The sequence below is a fragment of the Limulus polyphemus genome, unplaced genomic scaffold (genome assembly GCF_000517525.1).
Source record: "Limulus polyphemus unplaced genomic scaffold, Limulus_polyphemus-2.1.2 Scaffold25, whole genome shotgun sequence".
Lineage (NCBI taxonomy): Eukaryota > Metazoa > Arthropoda > Merostomata > Xiphosura > Limulidae > Limulus > Limulus polyphemus.
Window position 1 is genome coordinate 1,477,662 of NW_013665635.1, and position 22,806 is coordinate 1,500,467.

Consider the following 22,806-nt stretch of genomic DNA (forward strand, 5'->3'; position numbering starts at 1 on the left):
TGAGTACAAAGAGGTTACGTGGTTGGTCAAATTGACTGAGCCCATGTCGAGAGAGAGAGACTAATTTTGTTTGAAGATGTTTTTTTTTTAAACTAACCAAATTCAGTTGGAAAAAATAAATTCCTGGATGATGAACTGAACTTTTATAATATACATTATGATCATCACAAGTATTTTGCTCATATACATAAGCTTCACATTTCTGCATACTGTATATTTAAAAGAAATATTGGCATATTAGTTAAATTGATCAAGCATTTTCTTTTACAGAACAAGACGAAGAAGCAAGTACAGTTACAAACCTTATACCAGAAAACAACAGATTGTATAGATAAACTTGAGAAGTTTATTTGTGAAGTCAAGGACCATTCGTGATTTTTTCCACAATTTATAGATAAACAAACTATGATTCACTTTGTGTTTGAATGGGGATTTCCTTTTTTATTTTAAATATCTTTATTTTGTGTTGTGGTTGAGTTCATAGTGCAGAACATTTTATGTATAGATGCATATGAATGATAAATATATAAAAGAAGTCTTAAAAAAATTATCATTCCTATTCCTTATACAGTATTCTTGTACTAAATATTTTAGAGTTATTTTTAAGGTTACATTTTAAATTCAGTATGATACTTAGAAAGCATTGATGTCTAAGCATTTCTAACAGACCTTTTTCCTATGAAGTGTAAAATGTGCTAACCAGAACTAAAGTAAAAGCAATTAGTCTAATGAGCAAAATATATTGTTTGCAAATCCTTGACCATCCTTATTATCTCGTATATACGGGTTGTTTTTCCTATGAACTTTGCTTTCCAGCTATGTCTATTAAGGAAAGTTGTTTTTGATACACTAGGTTTGTGCCAAATAGTATAAAAATGTACTTACTACTTCATAAGTAATGTTGTTCAAATTCTTAGGAACTGACAGTAATAGCCATATTTTTTAATACCCCTGTTGATCAAAGCTAATGAGAAAGCATTAAGAGTTTAAATGTTGCCATTGCATTTCTTGAATAACTGTGAAGCTGGTTTTTTAAGTTGGTCTTTTCATTTTAAATAAATGTATCTTTATTAATGTATAAATAGAAACTTGTATGTACACAGATTAGCCACTTTATTAATGCATTCCAGTTGATATGAGGATGGCCAACTTTTTTTTGCTACAATAATAACCTTAAATTGTATAGATTTCACAAGATCCAGGGAGGTATCTTGTCTAATAATAATCCATTTTTTTCCAAAGTATATGTATACTCTGCAATTAGCTGACAATTGTTGGTAAGGGGGACAAGTACAATGTTTTAGCTCATTTTAAGGATGCTTAGCAGAAGTTACAATTGGCAGTGGTGCTGGCCAAGGTATGTCACAGTCACCTATTTTGAGAACAAGCTTCATAAAATACTCACACAATAGATGGAAGACCTCTTGTCTAACAGGATATTGTGTGATAAACATGATGAGTAACAGTGCTCAAATATGTACTGAGTGCTATTGACCCACTATTCACTGCCATAAGAATGCATTTCATCTACTACACTACCTCCAACAGCTTTCATTGTTGGAAGAGCATAATAGAGTCAGGCATTTCATGTAGTTTTTTTCCATATGTTAACCTCATTGTCAGTACAGAAGAATGGGAAGCTACATTTCAGCAGACATCATACACTGCCAATTATTAAATGGTCACAGTTTGCACTCTGAGAAGAGAACCATTAAAGCCTTTCCTATTTGCATCAGTGTAAATATTTTTTAGTGATTTATGGATGCCATATGACAGGTTATGTAATTTATTTTGCATGTTAAGGTTGCAGTTAGCTAATTTCTGACTACTGTCAAAGGTATTGGTTATTGGAATGCAGTTTAATGTATGTTGTTGCTCTTTCTCTGACTATTCCATTGGTTTTTCCTCAATAGGTCCATACCAGTTTGTGACTACAGTTTTGTCTAGAACCAGTTATTTTTTATTGTCACTCTTAATAGACTAATTAAAAGATGTCTGAACAACTGTGCAAAAAAAAAGGTGTTTAATAACACTGTTTAATAACAGTGTTGCTGCTAGACATGCCTATTTAAAAGTCAGAAAGATTCCTGTTCTCACCAGCTATCTTGCAAGTTAATCATATTGTGACTATAACATAATCAGTCTATTTTGTATACACAAATAAATGGTGTATTGTGGGTGTTTATAATAAATTGGCCAGTCAGTGTAGTTTTGAAAATAGGAATACCCTTACTTCTTTTATCATCCAACTGTACTATAAATGTATTAGAAGTTCTGTGGTAAGACCAAAGTTTTCCTGTAGACATTTTTTGTAATAATATTTGAGGATTTAAAAAAAGTATATTCTTGAATATAGTATATATTATATTTACTTTCGTATTGTGAATTGCTGTAGTTTATCAACTCCAAATGTATATTTTCCCCCTTTCCAAGCACAATATTTATAATGATTTTTAACACATTAGTATTTGCTGCAAGTAAATGCAAAATGAAAGCTTAATTTCATTGTGTGTGTGTGTGTTTTTTAGACAGTGACTTTACTTCCTGTTCTTTCTAGTTATTTATATACAAACACACACACACACACACCAAAAGAGTAACATACAATACTGATCTGTTGCAATCATTTAATGTTAGAATATATTAGACATTGCAATAATGTAACATCATTTTTATTTAAACATACAAAGTTTCTAATTTCCCAAAAATTTACCATTTTGTTTTTTATTAATTTGGTAATTTTAAGACGTTTGTTTATAGTTTGTAAGACATTGACTTTCACTATGATTTTGACTTTTAATGTATTAAAATAATATATTTTTACTAATTCATATTTTTAAAACGCGTGCCATGGTATTGTGACTTCTACTATTAAAAAAAAAAAAGACAAGTTTTACTCTTTCCACATTATTCAATTTTAAGTGTTTATCTTTGATATCCTAATTTTAATATAAAATCCTTACAACGGGGCACTTGCTAAAAATATTAAGGTGTGTAAATTGTATTATCTAACAATCTTTGGTGAAATTATGACAAATTTTAATAGTTAAGAGATTTACTAAATGTAATAAAAAATTTATAAATGTTGTACATTATAACAAATGTTTTTAGCTTAAGTTTTAATGATGATCAATGTTGTGCTGTATTAAATATTAACCTTAGGGTCAAGTTTTTTATCTTACAACTAAAAGTAAATTTATACATGTAGTTTTTTTATTGAGACATACTGTAAATATTTCAGTAGTTATTATTGGTGTACAGTTACATGTTGCATGAGAAAGAGTTAACAAAAATTAATTTTTTTAAAAAGTCAAAATACCGTGTTTAGTGGGTACACTAAAATCCTACTAATGTAATAGGAAAAAGGTAAGCCTAAAAAAAATTATTAAAGAGAATGGACAATGATTGCTGATTCAGTCTGGGAACTTATGATTAATTACATCTGAACTAACTTTGATGTTGAGTTTGTTGTCCCTTAATTTGCTTATCAATGTTAAAATAACCTACTTGTCAACTGTGTCACATGTCTCAGCATTCTTATTTTTAAGCTTATGGAATAGTCATTTTGTGGTTTTGCTATATATTTTAAAATGATCCAACAACCTTGTTCTCATTTATTCTCTGTCTGCTGAACCTTGGTGTAGTGGGCTTTAAAATAATTGCTCATGCTAAATGTCAGCATGCCCTGTAACATAAATAATATTTAAAGTAATTTATAAGTAATAAAGTGATCTCCAGTTTATTCTTGGATGTGCGTATATATCACTAAATGAGACTAGTTTTAGGTAATTCCACAGCTCATCAGTAACCATGAACAAGGGTAAACCAAAGTAAAAATCAAGACCCTTTGTAGTGTAGTTTAGTAGAATTCTATTCTGAATGAACAAAAGAAACTGGTTGTCTTTTATACGGATTGTAAGTGCTGAAAAGTTTATTATGTGTGAAATGCCTTATCAAGAAAACTTTTGTTATTGTAGCTGATTATTCCAGAGTTTATAACTTTTTAATCAACCATTTGTGTAAAGTGTCTGTGGCAAATGAATTTGATTTAGTAGTTTTTTTTATTAACTGTCACATTGATATTATTTATCAAATAAGAACAAAGTACTTGTTAAGAAAATTGAAAATTTAATTGGGTCATTATTTTGTTCTGTAACTAATATAGATGTTTTATCACATGAGTTGTGTGCTATTTTAGAGTTATAAAAATTGACATGCAAGATCAGAGTAAAATTAATTTTTGGACTTTAAAATTAGGAAATTCAAACTATTTTGTTAATTTCTTGCAACTTCCTCCTGTGTTTTGCTACATCTAGATGTTATCCAATTACAATGAAACTTTACATTTTTGTGCATTGTTTCAAACTGTCTTTCTCTAAGGAATTACTTAACTAATCAAATCTAATATGATGAATACTTAAAGAAAGCTTAAGTATTCTTTATTTCTAACCTTACACTGTTATTTTTGATAGCAGTATAAAAAATTTAATATAGTTGATTCCAGAATAAACAAATTGGACAGTATATCATCAAACATCAAGTGACTGACACCAATTTTTAGTCTTTATTTGTGGATGTGTCAAAAGCAATGATTCTTGGAATATTCTAATACATAACTACAGTATTTTTATAATAGAACTTACTGTTTTTACATTCGATCGGTAATTTATGACGGTGATTCCTCCCAAAGTACCTCGGTCTGAGGGCTTATAACACTAAAAATCAGGTTTCGATACCTGGAGTGGGCACAGCACAGATAGCCTATCATTTAGTTTTGTGTTTAATAATAAAACAAACAAGTAATGATGGTATCTCAGTAGACATGAATATCTATTTAGTTTATAAAATAGCTCACACTGTAAATATTAAAATAAGATGTATATTTTAACTCAATATCAGTGTTTGCGACGTTTGACTAACGCAATTATTTTGTAATTTTTTTTTCCTCATTCTCACTAACATTTTTAGTTTGGTATACTTAGACTTGCCCAGTAAATAGGTGTTTATATCATGGTATACAAAGTCTTACATAAAACATAGCATGATGTTTTGGCATTATGCTTGTATCTTGAAGAAAAACCAATTAAGCTGTTCAAAATAATTACATAAACTGTGCTGTATCTGAATTTTTACAATTTTAACCCATTTCAGTTATTCAGCAGCTAGTCTTCCATCAATATATGTATCTAAGTAAAATAATTCAAACTGCCACATCACACATTTTATATTGATATCATAAGGTTTTCACTATTATATGAGGAAGCCAAATATAATATACATACATAGTATGTAAAGGTTGAACTATTTCTGCAGTGTACAATGTGTGTACCCATAATGTTGTGAAATGGAACCAATCATAACTGTGAAGCTGTAGGTAAATTTTTAGTTACTTCAGTTATGATCAGGTAAATATCTTTCATAGCTTATTTATTTGAAAAGTATTATACTACTAGTATTATACATATCTACACATTGCTACTTGCATTGGCATACAGGTTGTCCCAGAAGTCTGGACTTGTAGCCAAAATAGACGTTATATTATTAGAGTTAAACAAACACATTTCTAATGTCAGTTGTACATATTTCAGGAAAAACAATACCCTGATGGCACAGTATACCAAGAACTGATATGTGTATGGCTGTTAATGGCATGCAATTTGAATAATAAATAAATTAAGAATTAGTTATGTATTTTTTTCATTTGGATCCAGACTTCTGGGACACTCTGCACATGCTTCAATTCAAAATTAGTAAGCAATTGAAATTTGGAGTTTCATGAATGAAAAACTGCTATTATTCTTGCATTATAGTGGAAAACAAGTTGAGACATTTAGTAGGGTACAACACATTCTTAGATGATATGGTTGTAGCTTTTTTCCTTCTTTTTTTCATTTTTGAGAGTTCTAGTAGTGATGATTTTTTTAGGTGAATTCCTACATAAATACTATTTGTATAAGAATCTGTATTGTTGCTATTCCTTTGTATAGCAAAAGTGCCTGAAAATGAGCATTATCTAACATCTTACAACTTTGAAATTTAACAAGGAAAAAAGATATGTAGGTTCTGTTGCAGATGTGAAATCTTTTGTAAAACACATAAGTGACTCTAATGTGAAAAACATTTGTGTTCTGCTCTTTTAGTCACTGAGCTATTCCTGTAAACTTGCTTGTATACTTGTCCTGTTTATGTAATATTTGGACCATAGGAACAGTGCCTTTCTTTTTATCTTGTCCAAAAGAAATTGTAGTAAATGTTTTATAGTTTTAACTTGATTTTTCTCTTCTTATCAGGCAGCTGTCTTTATTTGTGTGGGTTTGTAAAATTCAAAACTTATTAATTGCAATAAATAAGAGATTTGAAAAAACTCTGAGGCATGTACCTGTTTTTGTTTGTGAATTGAAATTATTTCTATGAGAATTTAAACTGAGTAGTGCAGTGAAGAGAGTTATCACAATGAATTATAATTTAAGTTGTCAGTTTTATATCATGTAAAACTGAACCCATTGTAGTTTAATCGTATACCACTAATAATCATTACAGGTGATTTTATTGTCACCTTCATCAGCTAGGTATGAATAGATAAAATTTTCTTTTCAGTGTTTCTTCAACTACTTAACCTTCTCTTGTATTCTATCTAAAATACCTTAGTTAATTATGTATAGGTGTAATAAACTTGGCATGTAGACTTGCATGATCTGACACTAGCTATTTCTGCCAAATGTGTTTTTCATGTTCAGTTTTATTGCTTAAATGAATCTAGATGTTTGAGCTACATGTAGCCTGACCTGTTGAGCCACTAATGATATTAATTAATGGTCTATTGAATTTTCACAGGATTAAGTGAAACGTTCTGATAAACAAGGTAGAACCCATGTAAATCTTTTTGTTTATGTCAGTCTGGAAAGCATGAGAAGTTAGTGGAAAATAATATTCTGAACAACTGTAATGCTGTTGAGAGTAAAGAATTATCTTGTACATATGCAGAATATACCGAACTAAAACATTTCTAGATTACAAAGTAGACCATAATTTTTACTATTTTTTTATTCAGCCACCTTTGCATTGGCAAAAGAAATTAATTAATTCCACATATAAACAGGTACATCAACCACAAGGCAAAACCAAAAATGCAAACAACTCCAACAAGAATGAATAAGGTTTTTAAAATTCATGTGTCTCTTTCATGTATTCCATTAGTCAAAGAAATAGTTTATTTTCTGTTACTTTAGGTTAAGTTTAATTTGGTAATATTAGCTGTTCATAATAAATAAACATTATAAATGTAATTGTTTGATGATACACTCTCTGTACTTGTTTCCCTGAGCTATACTGATACCTCTCTTGAAAGCTACTTATATTAGCTATTTAGCACAACAATTAATCCTGCTGGAAAAAAAAAAAGTTTAATTTTTGTAAATGTTTGTGTAAACTGTGATTTTACTTATCTGCATGTGTTTTCATATTAGTTGGAAAAAGGAAATTATTACTTCACTACTTTTCCAGTTAGTCATACTAACTGTCAACCACAAGCTCAGCCAGCCAAATTACCAATGAAAATTTACCACTTTGTTATTAAAGTATTTATGAATAAGGACCAAACATATAATAATGATTCTTTGAGCCTCTATTTTTCAAATTGTACTCTTTTAAAGGTTTGATCATGATGCTTGAAGGTAAACATTGTGCTCAACAGGTTTCTTGGTAGTAAAATATTTTATCTGTGGATGTTTATTGATACTTTCACATTATCAAAGTATTTTTTGTTTCCCTTTGGTAGTTTTTTCTTTGTCAATGAAGAAATAGTATATGATCAAAATTCCACTTTTCAGTTCCACAAAAAACAACAAATTCTGGTATATTTTGCCTTTCACTTGAAAAAGTAATGATATTTGAACAAGAATACCGTAAGAGTTAATCAGTTTTAAATAATAAAAGGGTTAAAAGTGAATGTTTTAATAAATGCTTTTCTGAAAACATAATTTCGAAATGATCCACTTACCTTTATGCACACAGTAGCTATTTCTCTTACACCTGCCGTTGAGACTTTGTATATCACTAACCTTGAATTATCTCTCACCCACATCACGCATTTTGATGAGAACTGCACTAGTACATGATTTCATCATCATGTGGCAATAAACCCTCCACCAATAGGAGGGAAATGCATCCTCCATGCACAATGGACCACCTTAAACACTTGCACTCAAAATTAACTTTATTCTTGAACTCAGTGTTGCCATTATCAGATATGTTTAATTTTAAAAGATTTTGCACAATCTTTGCATATATAGGTTCAAAGAATTGGAAGAACCTTAGAAGAAAAGCTCATGACCTAGAAATTCGATTATGGTAACATATAGAAACTAGTTGATGCACAAAACTGTTTGAAGTACAGGCAAGAATATAGAATAATCTCCGTTTGCAAGGTTGAAAAACAATATAAACCGTAACCCTAACACATCTAGCAGTTTACCACAATTCAAAAATAAACAAAAGTGAAAAAGGAATTTTAAATCTCACTTAAGTCAAAAGTTAAGAATGTTCATGCACTGAAAGAAGAAATAATCAGCAATACAGTAACTACTCTATTAAAGAATACTGAATCAAATCAATCGTTAAAAAAAAAAATCCGAGAACATTTCCGAGCAGTTCTACACTATAATTTTAAAGTTCCTGCAGCTTCATTCTCACAAGACTTTAGCTCTGTAAAGTCGAAACTTCATCTGGAATGAGACAAGGTTCAGTGACCTCTATTATAGTTGTTTGCAAAACACTAGATACTATACAACATAATGTCTTGAAACCTCTCACAGCTTTTACCATATTTATGGCTGCTAGAGGTTCTTTGTCTGAAAGATGCTACTACCATTTTCCACCATTTCGTGATTTTTCCTTCCTTCCCAGTTCCTTAATTTCCTATGTGTTATTCCTTAGCCCAACCACAAGGTTTACTTTTTTGCCCAGCTATTTCTGCATCCTGGTTTTATTCTAACCCCATTCTCTGTTGAGGAACACATCATTATTCTCTCTCTTTGCTGCATGGGTCGAGTTTTGTGTTTCTTCACAATATTTATTCTATGCTTTTATGCTATAGTTTTATTCTTTTTCCCTTCAACATTGTTCTCACTCTTCCCTTTCTTGTTCTCCTCATTTTCATGATTCATTTATCATGGTTTATGTTCCCTACTCTTCTGCTTTCTTGAAATCTCAATACCTGGAATCCCTTCTGCCTGCTTGGATGCTGACTCATGGTCACCAGTATACTTTACCAAGGCCCACTTTTCCCGTTTTTGCCTTTGCCTTGGTCTATCCATTCACTATCTGTTTTCATGTTATATTCAATCTGAGGCCTTTCACCAGGATCCAGATAGATTTTCTGGAGTATCTTTGGTTGATCCTTTTCCACACTTTACCAAAGTCTCGTCTTTGGCTCTTTCTCTCTCCTAAGATGGTTTCCGTGTAGTTGAGATCTCTTCAGATGTAACATCCTTTTTTTTGTAGTTCAACCACTTCAATCCTCTTTATGTAGCTTGCTTCCAATAATTTACCATGAGATCTTCCTTACACCTTAGAGTCTCAGGCAGAAGCTGTTTGACATAAATTTATTTCGCTTCTATAGTCTCCACTCTTGCCTATTTCCATGACTACCTTCATGTTCCCTGGTCTGTGTACTCCTGTCTTTTCTCATATTTTATCTTCTTGTCCCTTTACTTTCTCTTGCCACCCACCTTCTGTCAGTGACTATCTCTTTTATATTCAGTTGGTTTGAGTCATCTTTGCTAATCATGGACTCCTTTCACAGCCAAGTACTGTATCACTCAGGTTCTTACACAATCTCTATTCACTTCTTTTCTTCCTCCCTTTCCTAATTGTTTTCCCTTCACCTTTAGATCCTCAGCACCTACACTGTCTCGGTTTTAAATGTCATAGGGTGTCACTTACCTCTCTCTGGGTTAGTATTCCTGTTTCTTCACTGACCTCTTGAATCCTGGTTACTGACATTTCTTTATTATACTTCTCTGAACCAGTCCTGATTATTCCCCGATTTCAGGTGAGGGGGTTTCTTCCTCTTAATTGATTGTTTTCCATCAGCTTTTTGATGAAGAAGATCCATGTCTCAATTGCATTTCTTCACATTCAAATAGTTTTGTTATTGCATCATTTTTGTTTGTTTGTCCATCATGATACAGTATAGTGGTTTTGGGCTTAACCCTTTGGCATGGCTTTTGCTCCTTATATCACAGAAACCCGCAATCTGTATCATGTGCATGAATGATTAATGGCATGAAAGGAGAAAAATATCCAGAAAGAGACCTGCAACAAGTCGTACCTCAACTAAAGGAAGCAAAGTGTGGCATCGTGTAATAGGTGATAATCAACGACCACAAGTGTCAGTGGGAAAGGCCGTCCACGTGTCCTAGGCAACAGTACACAGCATAATCAAAAAGGATCTCTATCAGAAAAAGCCACTGAAGTTGTTTCCATAGCGTATTTGTCTTAGCTCAAGCAGTTGTAGAAGGAAACAACTATTCGTGCTATTCCAGAAAAAACACCAACAGTGGTCAAGTAACTGGATACAGCATCTATGGATTGCTGTGTTATTGTACATTTGAAAATGTTGCTTATCACTGAGGTACCAACTGTTGCAGGTCTCTTTCTGGATGGTCTTGGTGCCCCAAGCTGATCAGTATTCCTTTGTGTTCTCTCTTTGAACACATCTTTATGATTCAAGTGTGTGAATACTTCGTGTCGGAAAGTGGTGTTACAGACCTTTCCCAAAAGTGATAAATTTTCGGTGGCATCACACCACCTACGTAAAGTAAAACAAATGTAGTCGCTTTTCAACCTTCCACCACGACTTAATATTAGCTGTGGTTATCATGTTTCTTTCTGATTTGCAAAGGCAAAAATTATTTAATATAAGGCACCCAAGACAACAAGATATGTTTATTTTCCACTTAGTTTTGAAATAAACTTTTGCCAACTCATTACAGAGACGTTACTATTTTAATACTGTCATTACTGTTATGATTTTTTTTGTTCAAGGGTAATCAATGTATCTAAGAATCCACAACAGTATCGATGAGAAAATTTATTGTATATACTGTTTGAAATGCTGCTTCGAGACGAAGCCCAATTCTAGGCACAATTTGGTCGATTGTGTTGCTGTTTAGGCTAGTCTCACACATATTAGAAAGGGGGGGGGCGAGACACCTATTATATGTTTTCAACACGATCTTTCACGCACACATTAGCAACTAAATTTATTATGTGTTTGAAGTTACTATATAGTGCGTGAAAAGCACAACATACCTACTTGTGAAGAGAACAAGGAACTTATTAAACTGTAGTTAAATAAAAGACAATGGAAGAACTGACCTGATTCCCAAGGAGGGCGTTAGCAGGGTTAATGGGAGGAGAAAGAAATCATTGTAAGTAGTTTCTATTGTTTAAATATCTAACAGTTTCACTTTCACTGATAGAGAAATAAAGAGTTTCTGTAAAAAAATAATACAAATAAAAGTTATATTGTTTGAAATATAATACGAAAATTATAAAAATAAATAGTTAATATTGATGCGTATCAGGTCGTTTGTTAATTTCCGGTATAAATTCTTCCCGAGGAACTTCAGCGATATAAGTCCTTTCTTAAATAAAACTAGTTTATTCTTTCTCAATACAACTTTGCAATACATAGAATTTCAACAGTCACATTAGCTTAAACACACGCTATAATTCACAACGATTCACGCACTTTACTTACGGTCACTACCGCTCGCTTGATTCAATTATCTGTCATATCTCCGCTTTATTTGTCAGGCTTACATAAAAAAAAGAGGGCGCCTAGAACAGACCAGAGTTGCCAGGAAAAGTCAAGATCCTTCGAGAATCTCATGACGTGTTACCATGGTCACGTGACTTCCGCTGTCGTAACTATTTAATATCAGTCTGGATTGTATTAAATTACGAATTACAAATAATATTTTGCTATTACATTCTTCATGTATTTTTGTTTAAAGAAACCATGTTAAAAACTGCAATTTAGTTTTTGCTTTTTTTGACTATATTCATTGTTCAGAACAGGGATTCCCAACTATTTTGTTCCTCTGTACCCCTTGGGCATTCTCTCTCAAAGCACTAATGGTGCGAGGAGAGCTTGTCCAGTTGGCTGATCTCTAGTTTATCAGCTGATTTGTAACGAGGGTGTTCTATATTGCTTATGTTCTACGTTACTTATTGAAAGCATGAGCTATAATGTAGCACAGCAATAACATCACAAAGTTCACCAAGATCACGGCTTTTTGTCTAAAGAGCGTATATTTATGTGAGCCATTTTGCTCTCTTTGTCTGACTGTAGATTAAAACACCATGTAAAGTGTAAACCATGGTTATACTCTCAGACCCCTATGTACCCCCCTGAGAAGTGCAAATAGGTTGGGAATGTCTGGTTTAGAATGTTACCATAATCTAGGTTCAACTGAAACAAACAGCATTGATCAAGCCTTACTGACTGGATAAATTTTATTTGTTACAATACGCCCTTCAAAGAGTTTTATTTTCATCCAAAACGATACCAAATCATATTATATGGCTGTATAAATACAACAAGAAACCTATATACTCTAATGTGCCAGCAAAGAAAAATAATACACGCAAACGTATCTATCATATTTCATTTTTACACGTATTTCTGTGACGGCCTGCTTGTCAAATGTCGAGAAATAAATGTTAGATACATGCTTAAAAATATGCAATTTTTGCTCTTTTTTTTTGTGGTTGTAACAAACGAATATTCAGTTGCTTGTTTGTTTGTTTTGAATTTCGCGCAAAGCTACACGAGGGCTATCTGCGCTAGCCGTCCCTAATTTAGCAGTGTAAGACTAGAGGGAAGGCAGCTAGTCATCACCACCCACTCCCAACTCTTGGGCTACTCTTTTACCAACGAATAGTGGGATTGACCGTAACATTATAACGCCCACACAGCTGAAGGGGCAAGCATGTTTGGTGGGACGGGGATTCGAACCCGCGACCCGCATATTGAGAGTCGAGCTCCTTATCCACCTGGCCATGCCGGGCCCTATTCAGTTGCACTTGTGAAGAATTGTGTAACGGCTAATAAATTTAAAAGTATTGAAACTGTACTCATCAAATTTGTGCATTTTTTTTATTATTATTTAATAAATCATTTCGAAAGGGTTTAGTTGCATTGAGCCAAATCATAAAAGAAAGTACTGAAAAAAATTATTAAAAATACACACACATATATAAACAAACAACTTTTAATTTTCTTAGGTATTTTATATGAAATTAAGCAAAATTTCTTACATTAGGTGAGTATTCGATACGTTTTGTAAAATATTAAAACACGAGTCAGAGGCGTCGCTATAGGTGCTTAAAAGATTCAGGCCCCCCTGTGCCATTGCCTAATGACGCCTCTGACACGAGTAAATGATGTAAACACTCTCCTATTTCAAAAGACGTTCATTATTTGTAGCTTCCAATAAAAATGACCATGCTCAAGTAACATCTATCCAAAAACTACGGGTCGTCTTCGTTCGTTTGGTATATGTTTTAAAGGCGGCCGTGGTAGAGCAACAGCACAAACTTTGGAACATCCATTATCACAACACTTTTTGGTCCCCGGGCAGTCTTCGTCATTTTCGCAGACATTTAATACTGGAGAGAGTGTGCACGTATTTAGTCTTGGGTCGCTAACTGGACAAAATCCCTCTGAAAATAACCAATAAACTTTATATTAGTCAAATTGCATCTATTCTAATGAAATCGATTTAGAAATACGAATTTTTTATTTTTATTTAATGTTTCACTTTCAAACGCAAGCTAGAAATGACTTAGTGGGTAGCATGTCGGATTGTGAATCCGAGGGTCCATGGTTCATGTCCCGTTGAGTTACTGAGTACGTTATAAAAGTGACAACCAAATCGCACTATTGATTAGAGTACAACAAGCGTTGGCGGTGGGAGCTGTTGACTAACTGCCTTCCGTCTGGTCTATCAATTTAAAATTAGGGTTGAGCCTGGTGGTTAAGGTGGGGGTGTTATAATGTGAGAGTTAGCGATTGGTGGTGTGGACTAACTGTCTTTTCTCTAGTTTAGCACTTCATAGTAGGCCGGTTAACACAAATAGCCATGGAGGAGCTTGGAGCTTGAACAAACACTCACCCACCCGGTTGCTTAACTGCAAGTTTGAGGGTATATAGTTCAAAATTCGAGGCTATGATCCCTGCGGTGAGCATATCACAAACATCTTTTTGTACAGCTTTCTGCTTAATAACAAACAAATATTTGATCACTGTGTGCAAGTTATTATTCTGTAATATCAACAAACCCAAAATGATATTCTTTGCAAGAGATACTTTTGTTTTTTCCCCTCAAAAATACATACTTTATTTGATGATGCAAAATGTTAGTGTGTAGAAATGAGTCAAATGTTCATTTTCAATATAATTAAAAAGAAATCATATCCTACCCATATTGCTTAGTGTTCAACCACTATCTCATTGTTCGGTTGATTATCAGATATACAATAAAACGCAGAAAGACGCACGTTTTACAACATTCCAAACTCTCATGTCGGTGCTCTAGAGGAAGACATTACGTGTCCACGTTTGTGTCCATTATGTGTCCACGGCAGTGGAAGAGTTAATGAAAAGAAAGAAGGAAATGTAATATTAATGTCTAATTTTTATAAGAAACATATTGATTATATTTCAACCAGAATACATTTGTATAGTCACTTATTTGTTTCAAGTGGTTTTTGATCTTGTTCATTGAATTTCATAAGGATTTCCTCAAACATGAACAAACGTACTTCTTCTGGCAATGAAAGGCCCATAGTAAACTAATATGGTAATAAGTTGGCAAACAACGACTTATAAGCATAATAAAGTAATTTCTTTTTGGGAGAACATACAACATGTTTCGACAGGATATTGATCTATCTTTTTTTCAGGAACATACTAAATGTTTCAACAGGACATTGGTCTGTCATACCTGAAGAAGACAGATCAATGTTCGTGGAGACATGTAGTATGTTCCCCAAAATATATATATCACTTTATTATGCTTATAAATCGTTGTTTGTCAACTTATTATTACACTAGACTTATGAGCTTCCATATCTAAATAAACTCGTATGGTATAATGGAGGGTGCAAATATGAATTACAAATTTGTTTATTTTTTATGTTAATATTATTATTTTCAATTATGTTTTTTTTCTTCCTTTGAAAACACCACACCCTTAACATGCACACCATAAAATATTTATTAATGAATATGGGATATAAAATTAGTAAATTCTTCATATGTTTACATACAAAGTAATTTGAATGTCTTCTTTTTCTCTTGAAGACACCGAGATTTTCTTATTAAAGAATATTAGCACACAGTGATATGAAATTTACAAATGTGTGCATGAGTAAACGACACACAGTCATAATATACAGTAGCACAATTAGCAATTTGATATCACAAATTAATGCAGTGAGAATGTTTCGGTAACGTGGTAACATGAGATCTTATGATGATCACTACGCTCTTTGAAACTCTGAGTTTAATTGATGTTATCTCGACTCGTACTCTGAGGGTCGCGGGTTCGAATCCCCGTCACACTAAACATGCTTGCCCTTTCAGCCGTGGGGGCGTTATAATGTGACGGTCAATCCCACTTTTCGTTGGTAAAAGAGTAGCCCAAGAGTTGGCGGTGGGTGGTGATGACTAGCTGCCTTCCCTCTAGTCTTACACTGCTAAATAAGGGACAGCTAGCGCAGATAGCCCTCGTGTAGCTTTGCACGAAATTAAAAAAACAAACAAACAAAAACTAAAAACCTTCTACTAATTACACAATATTATGCGACTAAATGGTTTTAAAAAAATCGCTCCTCTCAGGGTCGGATCCAGGATTTTTAAAGGGAATTGATATCGGAGAAACATCCAAGAAGGAGAGTTTGAGAGGAGGATTGCCCCTCTCCATGAGAAGCTGGAGACTTTTTGAAATTTGAAATCTCTCTGTAGCCAGTTCCTGATATTTTTCTTCTGGAAATTAGCGATAAAAATTCTGAATGACCAGTACTTTCTGCGAACATCAAGAACATCCTTGCCTTCATTTGTGAAGATGATTGTTATAATCGGGATCTTAAAGTTACCTGGAATCAAGTTATATCACTGATGGACTAGAGAGAGAGGGATGGACAGTTTGATAGTCATATCAATGAAAAGTGCTCCTTCAAAGATCGACCATAATATTTTTGGGAGAAAAGATCTTTTACGCCTGTCTTTAACTTTATAAACGTTATAGGCGATCAAGACCCATTTTAAATACAGAAATATGAGCAAAAAATGTCAATTAAATTTTTTACCTTTTTATCTGATATTTTTGCACTGGAAAAAGGGGTCGGACACCCTGGATCCACTCCTGTGCCAAACATTTAGCTCACTGTGTTAGCCACTGCTCATTAGCCAACTATAATCGGATTGTACAATATTAAATGTGAATAAGTAATGTTTTTAAAGCTTATTGTTTCGTAATTTGTATCCTAATCAGAGCACAAAACAGAACTTTATCGCTTCCTTTCGAAAGATGATGCTTGCTACATTAAAACTTAATTCCAGTGCATTGAATGTAAAACTTCTGGCTTGGAATAATAAAGAATGCATGGTACTTGGTATTTATATCCTGAACATCACCTTATGCGACACGTGCATGGTACTTGGTATTTATATCCTGAACATCACCTTATGCGACACGTGCATGTTACTTGGTATTTACATCCTGAACAACACCTTATGCGACACGTGCATGGTACTTGGTATTTACATCCTGAACAACACATTATGCGACACGTGCATGGTACTTGGTATTTACAATCTGAACAACACCTTATGCGACACGTGGGCTAAAGTGGCCCAAAGCTCAAACAGACATCTATAATTTAGAAATGCTGACAAGAGGGAAGACAAATAGTCCAAAACACTAACCACCTATAGGGCTATTCTTAATCGAATGGCTGGAGTGACTGTCATAGCTATAACGGCCCTTCTGCTGAAACTACGGCTCAAACCTTAAATTTTTCTAAACGCAGCCCGGTATACTAACAATTAAGCTACTCCCCTCCTCTAGGAATGCTGTTTATACCAAGAAATCAGCTAAACTTCTAACGTATATATATTAAGAAAACATTCTTAACCAGTTAAAATATATTAATATGTTTTTGGTAAGTTTGAGACTAAAGCTACTATGTATAATTAAAATTGTAAGTTTAATAAAGAAGAAAAGTCCACTAACCTTAATTTTTTACTATGCACAGTCGAGAACAAAGAACAAAATTTGAGTCGACGATTGTTTGTTTTTATAATGTGACGGTCAATCCCACTATTCGTTGGTAAAAGAGTAGCCCAAGAGTTGGCGGGGGTGGTGATGACTAGCTGCCTTCCCTCTAGTCTTACACTGCTAAATTAGGGACGGCTAGCGCAGATAGCCCTCGTGTAGCTTTGCGCGAAATTCCAAAACCGCCCCCACGGCTGAAAGGGCGAGCATGTTTGGTGGGATGCGGATTCGAACCCGCGACCCTCAGATTGTGAGTCGAGTGCCTTATCCACCTGGCCATGCCGGGCACTATTGTCTTAGTGCAAACTTCCCTTACTCTGGTCTCGTGAAACTTTCAGGGATTAATGGGTATAGCCCAGATCTCTAAGATACCCAGATGTAAAAGTTAAACAACAGGTTGAAATTAATTATACTAATACGAAGAAACTGGCCAGTAGAAGAGATTGATTTGGTTTGTTTTGTTTTCAAGCAAAGCCATTACGGGCTAGCTGCTATGTTCACTGCGGAGAATAGAACCCTGATTTTAGCTTTGTAAGTCGGCAAACTCATCGATGACCCATCGGGGGACAGTAGGGGAGACTTTCTAAGAAAGTTTGTACCAGTATTCAATAAAGTTGCATAGCGAGTGATACACCTAAACATCCTACCGACCTCGAGAAGCCAACAAAATAAATGTAAGCTATATTTTCAATGTTATTATTTATCTGTTTGTTAGAGAGGGTTGCTAATAATGATGTAATGATCGAGAGATTTTGCGAAATATCTAAAAACAAAATAATACTGATATAAATAAGAGTGACCAGTTCAGAGTAGTGAAGGAGTTAACATGTAATGAATATGAATCCTGTGAAGTATTTATTGAAGTGGTTAAATATCCAGTGAACATCTAGAGTGAGATACTCGAGTGTCAGAAAAGTTTTAGTGTTAGTAATCACGTATATTCAGTTACTCGATCAATTAGCCGTGGAATTGTATAAGTAAGTTCAGTAGTTTCAGAAATGTGTCAGAAAATGCAATACCATAAAGTTCGTTTAGTTCGAAAGTAAAATGCAATGAAATAGAAACTAATTTTACAAAAATATATTTTGGGAAAACGGATGTCTGCCTCTCAGAACTGCATTTAGCTGAGCCAACTGTTTTTCACGGTCAGCTCTACGTAGCTCTATTTCGGGTACGGTCATTCGATCGGTTAAAAATTTATGTCCCTGCAGGTGTTCACAAGGAACTTTTCTAAACAACCTTTTCCATATGAATTTGATCGCCCTTAGTTTTGAATTTGGGCACGCTCTACTAGCAGGATAATATTATTTGGGTAATCGAATGTCTGTCCGTCCATTGTGTATGAACATAAAGAAAATTTGTGTGTTTGTTGTGAAACACAAAGCTACACAAACGAATATCCGTGCTGTGCCCACTACTGTCCTGAGGATGACACAGCGATATACGTCGAAACATGTAGTGTACGATACTGTTTTCCAGTCTCATCGGGTTTTTGACTATGTTTTACCCTGTATAGAAGGTTATTTGTATTTTATTGTAATTTTGGAGTTGGAAACAGTCTCAGTTTTAGAATTGTGTATAAAATAATCGTTGTTATTAAAAAAATTGTGAGTCAATGAATTTTAAAAATATACAAAGTTTTAGCCCATAGCTCGGTCATCTCTTGACCGACTTGTGATCTAATTACAGTTTTGAACTTAGGAGGTCATTGATGTATTTGACCACGTCCAAGATCTCATAGAGTAAAGACCTAATGAATTCTTTGATTGGCCGTACCCTCTGCTCTGTACTGCAGTTTCGCCTATTCAAGCCTCATCTATAAAGCGTGGAAGCAAACCAAAGAAATACAGTTAAGTCCCTTATAAGGGTGAAGTGAATATAATGCTTACTGGGTTTTTTAGTCCTATACAGTAGCCTAAATTAGTTTGGGTGTGTGAATAAAATGTAACACATACATACATACACACACACACACACATAGTCATTAAATAGTTGGTCCATTCTTTAATATCTAATAATGAATTAGAAACAATGTCATAGCGTTATTCACACACCTAAATTAATTTAGTTTACTGTATGTTGAATTAAAAAGGACTCAAAAACCCATAAATATTACAACGTGCCCTTTGGTTTCCACTTCGTGGGACTACGAGGTCGTCGTCTTGACCCCTTCTCCTTTTGCATGAGACAGTCAATCAGTGCGTTTGTTTGAACAATCGTCCTAACTACTAACCAAACATGAAATGTATACCACAAATCTAATTCTAGGTTTTACTAAACACGTCATTAGACAGTTATAAGCCATAAGTTATAAGTGCATTCATACCAAACCTTTTCTAATTTCTTATTTTAATGTAGGGTTGTTTAAAAAAAAAATCCATTTGTTGCAAATCTGTGCGTATTTTCGTATAACATGTGGCTAAATTTAGTTTTGTTTGAATTTGCACAAAGCTACACGAGGATTATCTGCATTAGCCATCCCTAATTTAGCAGTGATAGACTAGAGGGAAGGCAGCTGGTCAACACCTTCAACCCTTGGGCTATTCTGTTACCAACGAATAGTGGGATTGATTGTCACTATATAAAGTCCCCACGGCTGAAAGGGCGAGCCTGTTCGATAACAGGAACGTAGTTCAGAAATTCGTTAAGCTAGTTTCGTTCTAGCTACCTTTTTTCCTGTGTTATTCTCTAGAGAAATTATTTTTGAAATTTCACGCAAAACTACTCGAGGGCTGCCTGCACAAGTCGTCTATAATTACAAAATGATAGACTAGAAGGAAGGCAGCTAGGCAATACCACCCGTCGCCAACTCTTGGATTACTTTTTACCAATGAATAGTGGGACTGACTGTCACATTATAACGCTCTCACACATGTTCAGCCCCAGTTTTCGATCCCGCATCTTGGTTTGTTGGTAGTGCTAATCGCGATGGATGAATCCAAAGTTTCCCTGTTAAGTAAGAAACGTTATATTTAAAACATAAATGCAAGGAATCTTAAATGAGTTTGGTGACGGGAAGGAATCTCGAGGGAAGAAAGCCAGTTGATCAGTTTACGAATTCAGTGAAGTGTAACCATCCAGTGTAAAGAGAGCAAGTGAACACACATTGTATTTGTCTTTGGTTTAAATAAAGATTGATTTCATTTTGCGTTACACATTGTATCCAGTCTGTTTACTTCTTCGCTTTAAAATCAGTTAATTTAGTTACATTCACCTTACTTATCCTGCCGATCCTCCCGTCATAAAGCGGTTCTACCTAATACTTTATGCGTAAATTAGTTTAAACTGAGAATACCACAAGTTTATCTAATTTGCATTATCGTTTTTATGCGATTCAGATGGACGTTTTAACCTACAAAGTCTTAGTCGGATAAGTTTTTGGGTTATGCACATAGTAACAAAACAAGAAATTATGGAAACCAGTAATTTACAAAAATCAAAAACAAACAAACGTGGAAATTCAATATTCAAAGGCAAAAACTATTATCATATGCATTTAATCACAAGTCTTTTTTAAATATTAGACTGTATGATGTAGTTATAATCGTTTAGTATTGATATTAACTTTTGTAATGGAAGCGTAACCTTAAAAACGTTTGTAGAGAACGACTTAATCTCCCATAGTTAGTGTTGATGAGTTTTTAATTCAAAAATCAAAGAAACAAAATTTACATTTCACATACCCAAAGGTCAACTGAATAACGAAGAAAAGAAACAAACTTAGATATTGCTGAACTGGATACTTCCCCTACTGTATTTCGACTAACTTATTTGCTTATAAAATAAAACAGCTTATCCAACCTAGCCAGGTGTTTTCACGCCACTACGAAAGCTGGGTTTGAGATTACTTTCATTTTCAACAGTATAATATAGAAATCGCCCGTTTAAAATCACCTTTAGAATATCTGAATATTAACAATGACTATTTCACAGTATTGGCTGAACAAAAGTAAAGCTTTGTAGTTTTGACTTTATTGTTTCAATACTTTTTGTAGTATTAAAACTTTCTATATTACTATAGCTAGCTAGGTAAGTATATATCGATCCTTACTTATCTTTATAAAATTTAAAATACTTGTATAAGTTCCAATAAAAATGTTTAATATTAAGTTTTAGTATGCCTTGCTTGACAGTATGGTATGTTTAAACTATACAGTTATACTGTGGACCAGCTATTCCTGAATGAAGACCACAAAAGGCCACAATAAAACTAATTCTTAAATTTTGACAACACATGCACACAGAAGTTAACATGCACCCATAAGAGTTGCCCCCAGCAGGCCTTATACCCGTATATATAACTGTTTTTTTCTCTTCTACTTTACATTCATACGCAAAGGACGGACAGACATCCGTTTTTTTTAATTAAATTAATTAAACATAATTAAAATTACTGTTAGTAGAACTATACCATATATAGTTATGGTACTTTAAGCCTCTTCTAAAAGTAAGAATTATCGAAATCATATTGGGACATAAATTATTAAGCAATCAAATGACCGTATCCCGAATAGAGATACATAGTTCTAACCTTGAGACAACCCCAACAGACAGGCATTCATTTTCCAAAATTACGTTAATTATGTTTATCAGTGAGTGTGACAAAACTACTGAAATAAAAATTGGACCTGAAGATCTTGTTGTTTTATTCAACTGCAAAAAAAATTAGTAGCGTTAAAAAAGAATACCAACAACAATAACATATAAAATCGATAAAAATTAACATTTTAATTTAAAGTCAAAAACAAATTTAGATATTTTCAGTTAAGGGTAAGCCCAATGAATAGAAGCAACTCCTTCTGAATGATTTCCCATGATTTTTTACAATATGTAATAAATATATTCATTGCTGTCTGTGACTTAGTGGTAAGTTGGAGAGCTTATAACGCTAGAATTTTGGATTCGATCCCTGTAGCGGGCACGGTGCATATAGTCCATTGTGCGCTTAATACGAAAAGTAATTAACATTAATCATTACAAGTGTACATTGTTTTTACCACAAAGGCTTTTAAATGAACTACAAATTATTTATCTATTCATTAAAAGTAATTATAATTGTTCTACGAATGATAATAATAATAATATTGGACGAATTAACATTTATCTAAATCGCTCAGCAAATGACAATTTAGTAAATTATGTATTCAAAATATGTGGCTTTGATTGTGTCATGTTTTTTAACATATTTATCGTATATTAATTCACATTGTGTATTTCTGAATTTACTTGCTTGTTTTTTTTTCGCCAACTCCTCCTATAGGTTTAGAGCCAATCTTTGCAGGCGGAATAGCGACGGCCTAGGGGTTGTCCATCCATATGGTGTAGCCCCATTACAAGGTAGTTAAAAACGACCCCAGAAGGTCACCCAAGCATCGGCATCCCGGGACGTCATGTTTGAAACTATATTTCTACCCTCACTCAAAAGCTGGCAGTACCAAACATGGCACAAGTGTTCAGG

General features: G+C 33.7%; 2 protein-coding genes across 5 annotated transcripts in view; one reads left to right on the forward strand and one right to left on the reverse strand.

The window, feature by feature from the left end:
- The window catches only part of LOC106459022 (PHD finger protein 21A-like), a 33,769-nt gene extending 26,884 nt beyond the window's left edge, over positions 1-6,885 (forward strand). For both annotated transcript variants that reach the window (XM_022385650.1, XM_022385656.1), the window contains exon 8: positions 271-6,885. In XM_022385650.1, coding sequence (XP_022241358.1) covers positions 271-375 — 105 coding nt within the window. In that variant the 3' untranslated portion in view covers positions 376-6,885. The remainder of the gene's footprint in view (positions 1-270) is intronic.
- A 6,332-nt stretch (positions 6,886-13,217) lies between these two features.
- The window catches only part of LOC111085726 (elafin-like), a 38,371-nt gene continuing 28,782 nt past the window's right edge, over positions 13,218-22,806 (reverse strand). For 2 of the 3 annotated variants that reach the window (XR_002610542.1, XM_022385661.1), the window contains one exon: positions 13,218-13,731. Coding sequence is in view for 1 of the 3 variants with exons in the window: in XM_022385661.1 (XP_022241369.1) it covers positions 13,529-13,731 (203 nt within the window). In the remaining 2 variants the exon portion in view is untranslated. Of the gene's footprint in view, positions 13,732-14,490; positions 14,603-22,806 lie in introns of all 3 variants that reach the window. The other variant, XR_002610541.1, reaches the window with a different exon arrangement.